At 39.3% G+C, this 16351-nt stretch overlaps 1 protein-coding gene across 3 annotated transcripts in view; it reads right to left on the bottom strand.

The window, feature by feature from the left end:
- Window positions 1-2948: 2948 nt before the first annotated feature.
- The window catches only part of LOC124158430 (hemocytin), a 309825-nt gene continuing 296422 nt past the window's right edge, over window positions 2949-16351 (bottom strand). For all 3 annotated transcript variants that reach the window (XM_046533513.1, XM_046533511.1, XM_046533512.1), the window contains 5 exons: window positions 15669-15782; window positions 15285-15446; window positions 4491-4602; window positions 4218-4376; window positions 2949-3317 (listed from right to left, as the gene is read on the bottom strand). In XM_046533513.1, the coding sequence (XP_046389469.1) occupies window positions 3082-3317; window positions 4218-4376; window positions 4491-4602; window positions 15285-15446; window positions 15669-15782 (783 nt within the window). In that variant the 3' untranslated portion in view covers window positions 2949-3081. The remainder of the gene's footprint in view (window positions 3318-4217; window positions 4377-4490; window positions 4603-15284; window positions 15447-15668; window positions 15783-16351) is intronic.

Below are 16351 nucleotides of genomic sequence, written 5' to 3'. Positions count from 1 at the left end.
GACCCTTCCGACTGTCATCGGACAACTCTCAGCGGCCAGAGAGTAGGTTTATCAACTTAAGAACAAGGTCTCGGAACGCATCTAGGTCGTATATCGAGGAGTTACTGCATTCGGGAAGTGATCAACCCTCTATTGCGTCATGCCGCATTCTTCTATAAAGAAACTGAAATGAATTTTCTTGTTTTACATATATTTGCACATAATTTAATTGCGTACGTGTTATACTTTTTTTTAACGATTCCTAAAAGAAACGGTCGTACGAACTTCGCTATTACGAACCTCCAGTTTTTCAGTCCAGTGAACTTCGTAATAACAAGTGTCTCCTATAGTAGTTCATGGTTCAGGTAACTGACGAAGTGGGCATGTGATAATGGGTTCCTGGTAATGTAATTGTGCATGGATCACAGGGGGAATTTTAACATGTGGAAGGGGGGTACAAATTCCAGGAATATGATTATAGGAAACAGATTGATGACCACTGTGAGTTCAGATGGTATAAACACCCGCTTCCATATTAAGAACCCTCACCAAACTGAAGATTTACTGAGTTATCCACTGTGTGCCTTTTCTTCATCAATAAAATATCTTGGCATTCACCTCTTAGGTACACTTGACTGGTGGTCACAAGTTTCTCAACTGAATAAAAAACTTTCCGTGGGTCTTTTTACTATAAGAAAGCTTGCCCCTGTGGAGTTCACCATCACGCTCAAACCTCTGCACTATGCCAAAGTACACACTCTTGTATCTTACAGGATTTTGTTTCAGGGAAATACCTCTTTTATCGAAAACATACTCTCTCCATAAGAAAGCTGTAAAAAGCTATCTGTAGAGTCCCTATCCACATCGCAGGCACACCACGTCTCAGTATTTAAACTCTCCCCTCAATCTATACATGAGGGTAAACTTAAAAGTAAGGTCTTCAATTTTTTTGTCATAAAATGTGACATTTATTTACATCGTTGGTTACATCACTGGAAAGGTCACGGTTTCAGCTATTTTTTATGTATTCACCCTGGCATTCGATTACTTTCCTCATTCGTTCAATGAACTTTTGTCATACCAGCTTCCGTCTGAGTTGCGAAGATGTGTGTTGACCTCCTCTTGCACCTCATCGTCTGTCGTGAACTCCATCCCTCCTAGGTGTTTCTTCAGGGCAAGCAACTTGTGGAAATCATTGGGTGATAAGAATCCAAAAAATCATCTCCTTCCTCTTCAAAACGGCACACAACTTCTTCCGCACATTCCACGCGCTGCTTCTAGTGGTCTTCAGTGAGGAGTTTGGGCACCCCCCCCCCTGCAGTGGACGCTTGCATGACACCAAAGAGGAACTTGAGGCACCATTTACAACGTTTTTAGCATCCATTCATTTTCACAGTAAACTTCAACCAATTGGCTATTAATGTCAATAGGTGTCACTTGAGGAGACAAAGCCTTCAAAAGACATCCTTCTTTCTTCTTCAGGTCAAAGGTGAGAAGTCTGGTTACTTTGCCACATCTTATAGTGCTAGCTGTCATTCCTTTGAACACTGACTGGCCACAACTTTCTGATTAATGATTGGCTGGTCATTGTCCCAGTTGAAGTCGTCAGTCTTGATGATTTTCGAGGTTTCTCTGATCTTCAATGGATATTAATGCCTCTCCTTTGCCAAAATCTTTGCCCTTTCATCATCAATATCATGCCTTTTGACTCAAAGAAGAAAGCAGAATGGCTTTTGAAACTAAATGGTTTTCTCAACATGACTGCATTCCCCAGAATTCTGCACTGATCAAAGAGATAGCCTTTACTTACGGATGTGAGGACAAAGAAAGCGGTGACCATCGACACCTCCCAGAGTGCACCGCGTTTGAAGAACTTAGGGAAGGCAAGGAGAAGAATAATTTTCCAACTGATAAGTGCGATAAATGAGGATGAAACCTTGTTGTTGTTTCAAATTCATTGATTTGAGATGATAAGACCCAACACCAGAACTCAGGTTATCCTATGAATAGGAAATCAGTCCATTCAGTAACTCAGATTCGAATAACACCCAAGCATAAATTCTACGAGCATATATTTGGGGTTTTTATTAGTCAAGAAAACCACTTCGATATTTTCCAATGTCACTCATCTTGTATTGAGAACATTAGGAATAATGTATTTACACTGTGATCTAAAAACTCATCAAAGGCAACATTAGAGCAGAGGCAAGAACAACTGTTTAACAACATTTCATGAGGATCATTCAGGATACATGGTAAATTATCACTGATGTCAATCTATGGCACCAATAATTATTTTTCTATAATTACAAGTAACCTAACTGTCACCCTTCATTTATGTTGGAACAGCATACACACAAGTAGGGGTGGTCTGGCCATGGTGGCTGGTCAGCAATTGCCAAGGGCCCTGAGCTAAGGGGGCACCCAGAACGCTTATCATGAAGCGTACGTCAAATGTGTAGTAAAATAAAGACTCATTATTTGAACCAAAGGCTTTTGAAATTATACAATACTACGCTTTCATTAATTGCCTTATTTACAACACACATTTCTGCCAGCCTCGGAGGCGGCAGGGTAAAGTCCTCACCTGCCAAACAGGAGGTCGGGGGCTCGAGTCCCGCCTGGGTAAGTTACCTCTATACAGGGCATGCTTGTTTGTGAACGGGAAATTGTGAACATGTTAATAACCCCAATGTAAAAGGCCACACAGGGCTGTTATTGGTGGTATGGAAAGAAATAAATAAACCTACTCAGTACAAAAAAGTATTTTAAAAAAATAAATTAAGATGCCAGAAGATATATGAGAACCTGATGCTGATGTAATACATATATATGCCAGGAAGGTGAGTACATTTGCTTATCACTCTCATACTAATTTTATTGCTTTTTTAGAATTAATGTTTCATTAAAATAGGTATTTAACTCCCTTTTCTCATGAAATATAAAAATTAAAACTTCTACAGGCTATGTTGATGTTTATTTGTCTTTATTTTAAGAATTCTTTGATGTAGGGTTGGACAAATGTAAAACAAAATAGCTCAGCCAAATCAAAGCACAACAGTAGTCTCAAATACAAATGAGCCCATTGGCTCACGTGATTGATTACTCATCGGCATGCTTGAGAGGCAGACGCCCCCCTCCCGTCTTCACGCCCATTTTCACAGATTTCTTCAAACTTCCCCGCACGTCAGCACTTTCACATGCATTACATGCACAGCTGGTAGGAGTGCTGACCCTCCTCTCGTACGCATAGCCATCTTCGCATACAACTTGAACCGTGATTGATTTTGTGCTTGTGGCCTGGCAGCACTTACACTTTGCTTGTTGAGACAGGGTATCTGGAAGAAGAAGACGAAGAGTCAAGGAATGAGAGCCAAAACTGCCAACAAAATGAATGAATAACTATAAGATTATGATGGAGACAGGTAATACACCTATGGTACCTAGAGCATTGGGTAATAGTGGTTTGAGCCAAGGCAGCTGACTTTAATTCAATTTCAGAGCAATTGTGGGACAGACAGCACCACCAATTCATTGGGGCTTTCTCATTGCAGCTCAACACATTGAAATTAAAGTGAATCGATGTTTTTAAAGGATATCATACCAAATGTATAGGCTCTCAAAGTTACATATTCTCCAATAGAAAAGTCTTGTAATGCAAACAGGCATTGCACAAGGAAAACAATGTTTGGATCAACTACAGTTCAACATAAAAACTAGCATTTTGTTATTACAATATTTATCAAAATACAATCTCCTCCCACAATTTTTGAGGATTTAATTTTGGAAAGTTGAGTCACTTTCATTACAATGTACATAATCGTTCTAAATATTCCCCACCACAAATTGTGTGCAAAAAGAAAAGCACTATTTTCAGAGAAATCTGGTGCTCTATTGAAATCATTTAAAAACACAACAAGATTACAGAAGTGAGTACATACATATTTGTATTAATTGTGAGTAATACAACTGGAATGTTACTAATTAGGCAGTATTGACAACATTATTTAAAATGCTTGCTATTTGAACCCATTGCACAAAATACAATCATTAATCCGCAAGATATAAAGTCAAGGCATTACATATTGGTAAAGACATTAGGCAATGCATCATTGTAAAATTTAAAATTCAAATTATTTATTTTTTGAGAGCAACTAAATAAATATTTACTTCACAAGAAACAAAGAACCAGATGCTGGTGACTACACAATGAGGGATGTTACAGAAATGACACTCACTGAGATCAAAGTATGACGAAGACTGGCAATGGCCTTTGCACTCCTGGAACCCAGGTATGGGGACAGTGTTGATGCAGTTGCCATGACCAATCTTCTGCTCGTTAATCACAGCCACAGTCAACGGCGGCTCCACCTCGACAGCAGCACAACCATCGACGGCTGATAATAGAAACGGAAACTTCATTCACTGAGCCTTCAATTTCTATTGTAGAGTGCTAATGTCAGAGCAAGCATTAATGACAGAGAGGCATTAAATACACCACAGTCACTTACGTGGGCACACGTTGGTGATGTTACACTTCTTGCAACACTTGTCTTGGTAAACATTCTCTGGAGGACAATCATCTATGTTTGGGCATTTTTCTTCTGAACTCACCACGTGAAGCTGAAAAAAAGGAAATATCAGAGCACCATAAAGGAGAAATAAAACAGTCGTTATTAATGACGAATTAATTAGCTATACTATGGATAACCTGAATCTATAAATACAAAAGAAAGTCGAAAATCATGTTAGTTTCACAATTTATAACTCGAGAACAGCTGAACAGATTTTAATGATACATACCTGGTTTTTTGGATTCGACTCAGCCCCTGATAATAGAATAAACATTGAAATAAATTCTATTGATAGAAATTGAAATAAACTCGCGGCTGAGCTTTAAGCCCCCGAGTGCATCCACCGGGTTGCGGATGGTGGGTCAACCTCTAGATATAGAGGTTAGCTGCGATATAATCAAGTTTACTTGTCGAATAAGCAGTCGTGGACAAAAAGCGGCGGTTATCCGAGGTGGTATGGGTCTATCCCTGGGTGAGATAGGCCATCTAAATGATACACTAAACCTGTGAAGATACCGTGACTTGCGATGAGGCCGCCAACAATTATGCCTCACATCACCCGGAGGAGAGGGCAGCAGCTCTTCTTCATATGAGTGAAGGTGGAGATCACGATGGTCAGTACAGCGACACTCATTGCACTTCAGGCGTGGTAACATTTACTTTAACGGCTGTAGTACTGCGATGTGGAAGGCACGGGGAAACCACCACATTATTATCCCGAGGAGGCGCAGCTACTCCAACTTTAAATTGTCTGACATGATGGAATTCTCACAGGTAAAAAATTCCGGAGGTAAACTAGTCTCCCATTAGGATCTCCGGGTGGGGACTACCCGAGAGGGTACATCGGTCAATTGTGATAAAGTTATGAGGATAGGTACATGGAACGTGAGATCACTCAGGACTTGCGGTAAGCTAGAAAACCTTAAAGTGGAAATGGAAAGATTAAATATCGACGTGCTAGGAGTCAGCGAAATGAAATGGCCTGAGGAGGGAGACTTTTGGAGTGGAATCTATAGGATTAATGCGTGTGAAAAGCTTCCTACAGTACAATGAAAGGATAGTTATGGTGAAGATAGAGACTAAGCCGGTAGATACCGTAGTGGTACAGGTCTACATGCCCACAACAGACTACGAGGATGAAGTCTAGTGATGATGAAATGCCATCTGAAATTCAAGAAATTGAAGAAATCAGCAAAGAACACCTGGCAATTAGAGAAACTTAAGGAGCAAAAAAATCAACAGGCCTTTCAAGAAGTAGTGGAGCGCAAGATAGGACTAGATCAGTCTGAAAACTCAGTTGAGAATAACTGGACTACCTTAAGAAGTGGATTTCAGGAGGCCGCTAGAGAAGTTCAAGGGATAAGAAAATGTGTTAAGAAAAAGCCATGGATCATGGATGAAATCCTAGACCTCATTGAAGAAAGGAGAAAGTATAAGAATACGAATATTGAGGAAGGACAGGCTTGCTACAAGAGAATAAGGAACGAGATTTGCCGCAAAGCGAGGAAAGCCAGAGAAGCGTGGATGAGGAACATATGTGAGGACGTACAAAATAACCTCGTAAAAGGGAAAGTGGAAGCGGCCTATAGAATAGTGAGCAACCATTTCAAGGAACAAAACACAAAATGTAATAGCATAAGGGACAGGAATGGAAACATTCTAATTGAAAATGAAGACAAAGCCGAGAGATGGAAGGAATACCAGGAGGAATTATACAATGGGAGTAAACTTAGCTCAAAAGTTCTCGAAGAGGAAAGTGAAGTTGAAAAGGATGACATTGGAGCAAGCATCTTAAGATCGGAATTTGACGCTGCAGTAAGAGACCTGCGAAAGAATAAGGCCCCAGGAATAGATGACATTCCAGCAGAGTTAATAAAAAATTCAGGAGAAAAGGTCTTAATTCAACTGTATAAAACTATCTGCGATATGTACTCAACAGGAGATTCACCTAGTGACTTCCAGAAGAACATCATCATTCCCATACCCAAAAAGAAGAGAGCTGAGAAGTGTGAAGAATTTAGGACCATAAGCCTGACGACATATGCATCGAAGATTCTGACAAGAATCATTTACAGGAGAATTGAACGAAGAGCAGAAGAATTCCTGGATGAGGACCAATTCGGATTTAGGAAAAGCAGGGGCACAAGGGAAGCAATTTTGGCTCTTAGGATGATCATAGACAAGAGAATGGAGAAAAACAAACCAACCTTCATAGCATTTGTCGATTTAGAGAAGGCCTTTGATAACGTGGAATGGAATTCAATGCTTAGAATTTTGAAAGAAATCGGCGTACTCTACAATGATCGTAGAATTATTCATAGATTGTATAAAAACCAAGTAGCTGTGATTAAATGTGGACCAAACGGTGCAGAAGCGAGAATAAGAAAAGGGGTGAGACAAGGCTGTGCGCTTTCCCCTTTAATTTTTAATGTTTACATAGAGAAAGCCATCAACGAAATCAAGCAGAAAGCTTCAGGTGTCAATATCCACGGAGAAAAAATTAGTATGCTGCGATTTGCTGACGACATAGCAGTCATAGCTGAGACAGAGAAGGATTTGAAGAAGACGTTGACAAACATGGAAAGGACAATGGCCAGATATCAGCTGAAAATCAACAAAAAGAAGACTAAGATATTAGTTTGCAATAAAAGAGAGGAGGCTAAAACAAACATCAACCTAGGAAAGCATAAGCTTGAAGAGGTGAACGAGTTCTCTTACCTGGGAAGCCGAATTACCAGTGATGGACAGAGCAAGAAAGAAATACACAGTAGAATAGCGCAGGCGAAGAGGGCTTTCTACAAAAAGAAGAATCTTCTTACAGCTGAAAATACCAGCATAGAAGTAAGGAAACAATTTATCAGATGCTACATATGGAGTATGTTTCTCTATGGAAGCGAGGCTTGGACGTTGACAGCAGCAGAGAAGTCAAGAGTGGAAGCATTCGAAATGTGGTGCTACCGAAGAATGATGATGATAAAATGGATTGACCGTGTGAGTAACCAGGAAGTGCTAAGGAGAGTAGGAGAAAAGAGAAGCCTCCTAAAAACATTAAGCAGAAGAAGGGACAACTTAGTTGGCCACATTTTGAGGCACGATGGTCTGATGAAGACAATCGTTGAAGGACAAGTGGAAGGGAAAAAGGGCAAGGGACGGCCCCGAATGAGTTATATAGGACAGGTTATAAAGGATGTAAAAGAGAATAAATATGTAGCTATGAAGAGATTAGCGGATAGGAGAGAGAAATGGAGAGCTGCGTCAAACCAATCTTAGGATTGTTGACTAATGATGATGATTGAAATAAAGTGAAAGTTCACGGAAAAATTAATCTTGTCTTAGGGGTATATAGGGAGAGAAGTGGTCGACTACCTCTAAAGTGTTATTGAAAGTGCCATTAAGGACTGTGTGCCCAAGGTAAAAAGCAGGACCAGAAAATTTCATACCTGGTTCAAGCCCGAGACCTTGCGTATTCTTGGAAATAAGATCCGTGCATAGAACCTTTACAAATCCTGTCCAAATGAATATACCCTTCGCTCATTCAAAGACCTGCGTCGCTACTCAAAGGTCCTCATTCAATGCGACTATGCTGACCCCTATGAAAAAATTGTATAAACCTGTTTCAAAATTTTATACAATCTTATACATTGCCATGGCAATTGTATAAATTATATAAAATTTTGAAACAGGTTTATACAATTTTTTCATAGGGGTGAGTTCACCCAGAATGTCACCTCATCCATTACCACCAACCCAAGAAAACTTTGGTCCTTTGTAAATCGCTGCCGCAGTAAACCTAGAATCCCTGAAATAGTTCCTTACGATAAGGCCAATGCCGTTGGAGAAAACAGGACCTCTTTCTCAAATTCTTCTCTGAATTCATGATGCCCCTCTCTTCCCCACCACTCACCCAAGATCTGCACCCATTTCCAGTAACTGACTCTCTGAAATCCCAACTTGAAGTTCTTAAATATTTACACCAAATTCCCCTTCAACATTCCGCAGGCCCTTTTGGCCTGACTCCGATATTCATTCACATTCATGCTGAGTCACTCTCCATTCCTTTAAGTTTACTTTTAAACCACTGCTTTTCCCTTGGCATTATTCCACCACAATGGAAAACTGCTAATGTTATCCCCATACATAAATCCTGCCCAAAAATGTTGCATCAAACTATAGACTCATCTCCTTACTTCTCTCTCTCTTCTGTTTGCAAAAGAATAATCTTAAATAGACTACTACTTCACATCCCCTAATCCCTCTGAATATCAACATGGTTTTCTTCCGGGCTGCTCATGCATGACCAAGTTATCCTTTTTTCAGCATAATGCCATTAACTCCATTAATAATAAATCACAGTTAGACACCATTTTCCTGGATTTTTCCAAAGCTTTTGACTCTATCAATCATAGCCTCCTCCTCCACAAATTAGGTGAACAATTTCTGGTAATTTCAAAAGTCTCTAGACTAGCTTCCTCAGCAACCGAACTCAAAGGGTTATTCTTTCTGGCTCATCTTCTCCTTGGTCTCCTCTGACATCTGGGGTTCCTCAGGGGAGTGTCCTTGGTCCTTACCTGTTTAACTGGTATATTGATGATCTTGCCTCTCTGCTACCTTCTTCCCAAGCTCAAACTCTCCTTTATGTTGACGATTGTAAACTGTTCAAGGAAATTCAAAAAACCTTCCTATTGCCATGACCTACAAGATGCTTTACATCAGACATCGAATTGGTGTGATGTCTGAAAACTTAAATTAAACGCAGATAAATGTAGTGTGATGTCTATTTCCCTAAAGATGATAACACATCAATTTGACTACACTATTTTTATTCACTCTCTGAAACGTGTGTCAACATATAAAGACCTAGGCATTATCACTAACGATAAATTACATTTTTCTCCGCAAATACAATCCATCAAGTCTAAAGCAATGTCCCTCTTAGGCCTCCTGTACCATTTCACTGAAATTAAAATTCCCAAGCACTTCGAACTTTTTTTTCGTCTATCATTCTTCCAATTCTTATCTACTCTTGTCCCATCAGGTCTATCTCTTCACAAACCAACCTCTCATCCCTGGACTGTGTCAGCAATTTCTTTGCCAATATAGGATAGGATGGAGGAGGCCAATATGCCTCTCAAATTATGGTATTACAGGAGTAGCTTATTCTTGGTTAAATTCTTACCTAACAAACAGACACCAAATTGTCCAAATTTCTTACTTGGACTCAAACACAAAATATATAAATAATTGCTCCTCTACTATGAAAGAAGTCAAATATGGTGTACCCCAAGGGTCAATCCTAGGGCCGTTATTGTTCACTTTGTATATTAACGACCTTCCTGAATATCTCCAGGAAGCAAAAACAATCTTATTCGCTGATGACACTAGTATATTGTTGCAAGCCCCAAATTCGCAAGAATTACAGATTAAGGTAAACTCTACAGTTCAAAGTATTCAAATGTGGCTAAAAAATAGTATGTTGGCAGTTAACCTAGAAAAAACTGTATGTATGAACTTAAATTGTAAATCGCCACCAACAGTGGAACTATTCAACTCTGAAATAACTTATGTAAATAATATTTCTTTCCTTGGAATCACACTAGACAAATCCTTGAGTGGTCTAGACATGTCGAAATCTTAACCACCAAACTGTCACATATTATGTATCAACTGCGCTATTTACGATCAAGTGTTTCTTTGAGTGTTTTAAAATATGTGTACTATGCTAATTTTCAATCCTTAATCTCTTATGGCATTATTTTCTGGGGTGACAGTTGCAATAGCACTGAGGTATTCACTATGCAAAAGAAAGCTGTAAGAATTATGCTAAACCTAAAATATAGAGAATCCTGTCGACCTCACTTTGAGGCACACAAAATTTTAACTCTAACATCCATTTATATTCTGAACTTAATGCTATTCATAAAAAAACGTATAAATTCTCTCCCAAAAAATGCTGACTTCCATTCACATATGACCAGAACCAAAGACTGTTTACATGTGCTACCCAGGAAAACAAAAAGGAGTAGTAATGGTCCTCTACATAAGGGTACAAAACTATATAACCTTTTACCAGAAGAATTGAGAAGTTTGTCTTCTGTAAATAATTTTAAAGTAAATCTGAAAAGATACCTGACTGGAAAGGCATTGTATAGTGTTGATGAATTTATTAACTATTGTAAAGAAAGTATGTACTTTGATGTGTTAACCTATTAAATGAGAATTGTATACCTGTGCTTAAGGTTTTGTGCTGTGAAGTAAGCGTTGAAGTATACATGGCTGTTGTTCAGCTTTCACTATTGTGTGCTTGAAATTTGTAATGTAACTTTTTTATTTTAGGAAGATGTCTTTGTTTTTTTTTGAGTGAACATTATCTAAAATACCAATTATGTATTATACTTGACGAAGCCTATACCATTTACTTACTTGTATTGGTTCTTTTGGCTAATAAAACTATTATTATTATTATAGTAAAAAAATAGAATACAGCATTTACGCAACATGTCCACTAATGCTCTTCACTCCTCCTCCTCCATCCCTAATCTCACTACCCATAGGCTCACAGCTGATTTAAAACTTATTTATAAGATTCTCAATTCCACCATCGACTGCCCTGAATTGATCTCATTTATCAATTTAAAGTTCCACCCCACCCCACCCATTCTCATCCCCTAATCCACATGCCAATTCCTAGACTTACACTTACTAAACTTTCGTTTTTTACCGCATTGCCGGCCTCGGTGGCGGCAGGGTAACGTCCTCGCCTGCCAAACAAGAGGTCGCGGGTTCGAGTCCCGCCTGGGTAGGTTTCCCCGGTCCAGGGCATGGTTGTTCGTGTACGTTCAGTTGTTAAAGTTGTTGGATACCCCGATGTAAAATGGCCAATATGAGCTGTATTCGGAGGTTTGAGAATGAAATAAATAAAATTTCTTGTGTTGAAATCACTCCCTCCACACATCGACCCCTTTGCACTTCCATTGAAATCCTTCATAAGCCTTTCCCTATCCTATCTGTCACCAAAGTAGTCTGGACGTGCAGTTTCTAGTTTTACTATTGTTTTTGTAAATGTAACTATTGTTTTCTACTTTTTATATCGCATCTTCCTCCTCTAATTTATGTATTGTAACCTGGCCACTATAAAATGGCAAGTATATAGTGTATGTGGTTCTCTTTCTTTAAAATAAAATAAAATAAAAAAATAAAATAAAAACTGAAAATGATCGGGAGAAAAAATCTGAAAACCCCCACCAAGAAAACCTCAGTGCCGTGGGATAGTAACTACGTAGCATAATTCCCAAAATCCGCTACCCCCTCCATCCATCAGCCCTCGGCCCCTACTCCGACGCTTTCCTCTTCTCCAAAATCAAAAAAAAATGACCCCAGCTCGCACAGGGTTCATATTACGAAGACCATAAATCAAAAGTTTCAAAAGAAAATATGAAGTTACAGGGGAGTAATAGAATCATGTTTCTCCCTTCCCTCTTTCTCCCCCACTGACCTTTTTCTGCCTGCCTGATTCAAAATTCCCCATTTCTAGAGGTCAACTGCGGCATGAGTCATCTATTAGCCCAAAAGATGTCTAACAATGACTTTCGGCAAATTGATATTACACCTTTATTGAAGTGAAATATTAGTGATGTGCGCGTAATTTAAAAAGGAATAAGACTAAACTTGATGTATTTCTGACCTTATTTAAGCATTTTAAGCAGGAAATAAATGTCAAAATACGACGGAGACTTAGCATTCTGGCGAAACTAGATATACTCGCAGCTGAGCTTCTCGGAAGTTGATGCGGTATTTTTTTCTGAAAACATATATCAAGTTACAATTTATTATCTATGCTATAAATCTCTATTGTGACAGACGAAGGGATATTTTCTCAGGATATTTGGTTTCTCCCTGCTAGCAATTCAAATTTGTCTCCTTATCTTGTGAGAACTTCCAAAGATGGACTGAAAATAACTGAAGAAGAAAATCCGGTGGAGAAGCGTGTGTATTTTGCAAAACACCTCGGATTGTCTGTTAGCACAGTAGGAGTGGGGGTAAAGCGAGCTACCTGTTGAAAATATGAAGTTGGATGAAGCCAAGTATCAGATGGACGTGCCGCTGAAATGGCGTTTGGTAGATAAGAATGTATACATCAGACAGAAATTCATCATAGCAGTGTAAATGCCGAGGTGGCATGCAATCATTTTTTTCACTAGGTGATTTGTCCCCTTAGGATATTTGAAAGAGGTGTTAGTTGAATCAACTATATGCCCAAATTGTTTCTATAAAATAAAATATTCCATTAATCAGCTATATTCCTGTTAGAATCCTTTAAACAAAATCACAATTACTTGCAAAAATCCTTGGTTTCCGGCTGCATAGAAAACCTAGTCAAACATTCCCGCATTTATCGTTTTTTTGTTCGAAATTCGAGGTATTCGAATATTAGAGCAATGATTTAATATTCGAATTCGATATTCGAGTTCAAGAAATCTGCTATTTGACCCATCTCTAATTTTTACCCCATCTGGGCCTAATCTATTCTCTTTTTGGTAGAAATATTGCCTGCAGTACTACTACAGATGTTCTGAAAACTGTAGTGGTAGATGTTGATTTTGAAGAGCCACGCTAATATGCTAGGAGCACAGTTTTCGGACAACATCATTCGTTAATTTGTTGTAACTTGTGAGTCAGTTCAAAATATATTCTGTATTCTATGACGTAGCTCAAATTGTTACTTAAATTGACAAATTATTTGCATGCTTCACTGTTCCAGTTCTTATAACCTCAACAAAAACTCTGATCAGCACGCCAATACAGCGACACAATTGATAAACTGAGCGGCTATGAGCTAACGCAAATTGTAATGCAGTGTTGAAATCTGCAGGGTAACAACACTTTTCGATGCCTGCATGGGTTTATCAACTTACGAACAAGTTCTTGGAATTTATCTTCCTGGTATGTCAAATCATTACTGTATATATGTAGATGATTCAATCGTAAGACCACTTTCACATGAGACCATTTTCCGCTGGCTGCCGTTCACGGCACAGAGCACGGCATTGCAGAGAGTCATTTCGTCTGAAAGCCACCGGAATTTCACGTGAATGACAGCCGGCAAAAAGTCGTTCCGTCTGAAAGCGGTCTCGATGTAGCCTGAATGTGTGTATTTCATGCTGTAGACAGCCCATCGCCGAGCCGGATTGAAATGGGCGCCATGCCGTCAACGGCGCGATTCGACTCGTTTGAAGACATCCATAGAGACCAATGGAAAGTTCGTCTTCTTCTTTGGGTGCGCACTTGCTAACATGCACACATGAACACACCCCCACTGCACAGACACCTATGGTAAGTTGAAAGAACGGCGCCATGCCGTGGGCGGCGGCAGGTAAAAAGTCAGCTCATTTGAAAGCGGCCACAGCTACGGAAATGCTACAATGCTGCTGAGAGCAACAAACTGATGAACCCTCAAATGCGCATGTTTGCCAGCAACTCTCAAAAGAAAAGAACATTGACGCCATGCAATCCAAAAGTAATATATGTATGCGTTTTTTTTTCCCCCTTGAATATGCTGCAGACCATTTTGGCTTGGGATGTCCCAAATTCAAATCCTTGTGACTGTTCCCAGCTGTTTCCAAAGTATCAACTTTATGCGACAGGCAAGAACCGGCAGAACCGAGAACAGGAAGCCACCCATCTCTAGTTAGTTTTTACCAATTTAATGACTAATCTTCGTAAAAATGTTAAACACTTTTTAATAGCTAAAAATATTTAAAATATAACAATAGTTTAAAAATATAGTAATTCGAGCCTAGCCCTGCTCAAGTGGAGTTGTCAACAAATACGTCACTACCGTGTGTGTAAACAAATCTCACTTGGAATTGTTACCCTTTGGACCGCACCCAGAGACCAATGGCAAGTCAAAAGAACAGTGCCGTGCCGTGGACAGCCGCAGGTGAAAAGTCAGCTCGTTTGAAAGTGGCCGTGGCTACTGAAATGTTACAATGTTGGCGAGAGCGACAAACTGACGACACCTTAAATGCGTGTGCTAGGTAGCAACTCTCAATAGAACAAAATGTGGATGCCATGCAATCGCAAAATGCCTTTTTAAATCTTTTTTTCTTCACTTTTTGGCCTGGAAGACGCTGCAGACCATTTTGGCTTTGCGCACCAAATTCAAATCCTAGTGACCATTCCAAGCCAGTTCCAAAGTACCGACTTTATGCGATTGGTTCTCAATACCGGTTCCACAGGCCAAGAATCGGCAGAACCAAGAACTGGGTACTGGAACCACCCATCTCTAATTTTAACATTAATTATTAATACAACATTATTATTATTATTAATTATGACTTTCAACATTCCTCATAATCTTTCCCTTTTACATTACGCCTAGCGTTCAGAAGAGAAAATGCACAAGAGAATTTGAAAAATGAGAACATGTTGGTGCATGCATTAGCATGTTACCTCATCTAAAAATTACCCTTTTTCATATGACTCGACTTGATGCTCTCGAGCAGTTGTAACTCAACTCGAGATCAAGAAGTACAACTTGCACATCCCCAGGAGAAGAGTATAGGCATACCATTGTTCAGCTGGTTTCTCTCTCTTCACTAGGCATTCACAGCGCAGCCTCATTAAGGGAGACATTGATAAATTATGTCTTATAATGACTGCAGTAAAAGCAGAAGCCAAAACCCTCCGTCAAAGCAACACTCGCCTCATCTACATCTCGTACATTAAACACACCTGGTTTTCATTCTGCTCACACAAAAACTCCGTACACCCTCCGTTTGTCTCCCAGCGACTTCCCGGGGGAAGGAGCTCACCGTCATCAGTGACGCATGCCACCTGTTTGCATTCGCCACAGCACTTGGGGGAGTCTTCAGGAGGCTCAGAGTACTCCCAGCCCTGCAAGCGCACACATCCAGCAGAATAATTAACAGGTAATTGCAACCACGGAACAATGAGAGAAAATCACACCCTTTGCTGTAGAAGGTAAAATTAAAAATCAATGATTGAGAAGTAGAGGTGGAATAGGAAATTATTTTTTTTAATAATTACATGATATTCCACGTCCAATCAATATGATTCTCCAAACGACGATGAGGAGAGTGGGGGGCAGGCACTTACCTCAGCACAATCCTTGTTGCATGTCTCAATCAATTCATGCTTCATGAGCTCTTTGTCAGGTCCAACAGCGCACAATATTTTCTTACATTTTGACACTAAAAATGTTTCCCCCTCCTAGAATAATTAAATCAAAAATACAAGTCACCATTCAACAAGAGGAAGCTCTTTCACGCCAACTCCCACATAATACATATCCACGTTTAATGAATGCATACAAAGCCAAGCCCATTAGGCAGAACCTGATTAAAGTTTTGGTTCATGTTGATAATAGAGGTTATTATGCACCACCAGCAATTCAACTGCCGCCAATGTCTCTAAGACCACACGGAAATAAATACTACATTAATGTTTGTGTTTGCAATTATTATTTTAAATTTGTTTTAAATGCCTCATTTTTTGTACGCTAATCATTATATTTAACCTTAATGGAATTAAGATATGAGTAGGAATTGAATCAAGATAAAGATTTTTATGTCTTTTAAAACAAGGCAACTTAGTATATCCAATAAAACTAGTGATGGGTCGATTCCAAAATTTTATCGATTCCGATTCTGACATTCCGATTCCGATTCTACCGATACCGATTCCATCGATGCTGATGCCATAGGCTCCAAGAAAAATATCACTTAATTCCAGGCAACAAGAAAACCACTTAAAAAAATATTATTCTGTGAAAGAGTCAG

This window comes from Ischnura elegans, chromosome 5 (assembly GCF_921293095.1).
Source record: "Ischnura elegans chromosome 5, ioIscEleg1.1, whole genome shotgun sequence".
In the NCBI taxonomy this organism is placed as follows: Eukaryota; Metazoa; Arthropoda; class Insecta; order Odonata; family Coenagrionidae; genus Ischnura; species Ischnura elegans.
Note: the sequence above shows the minus strand (reverse complement) of the source record. Positions and strands in the feature narration are given on the sequence as shown.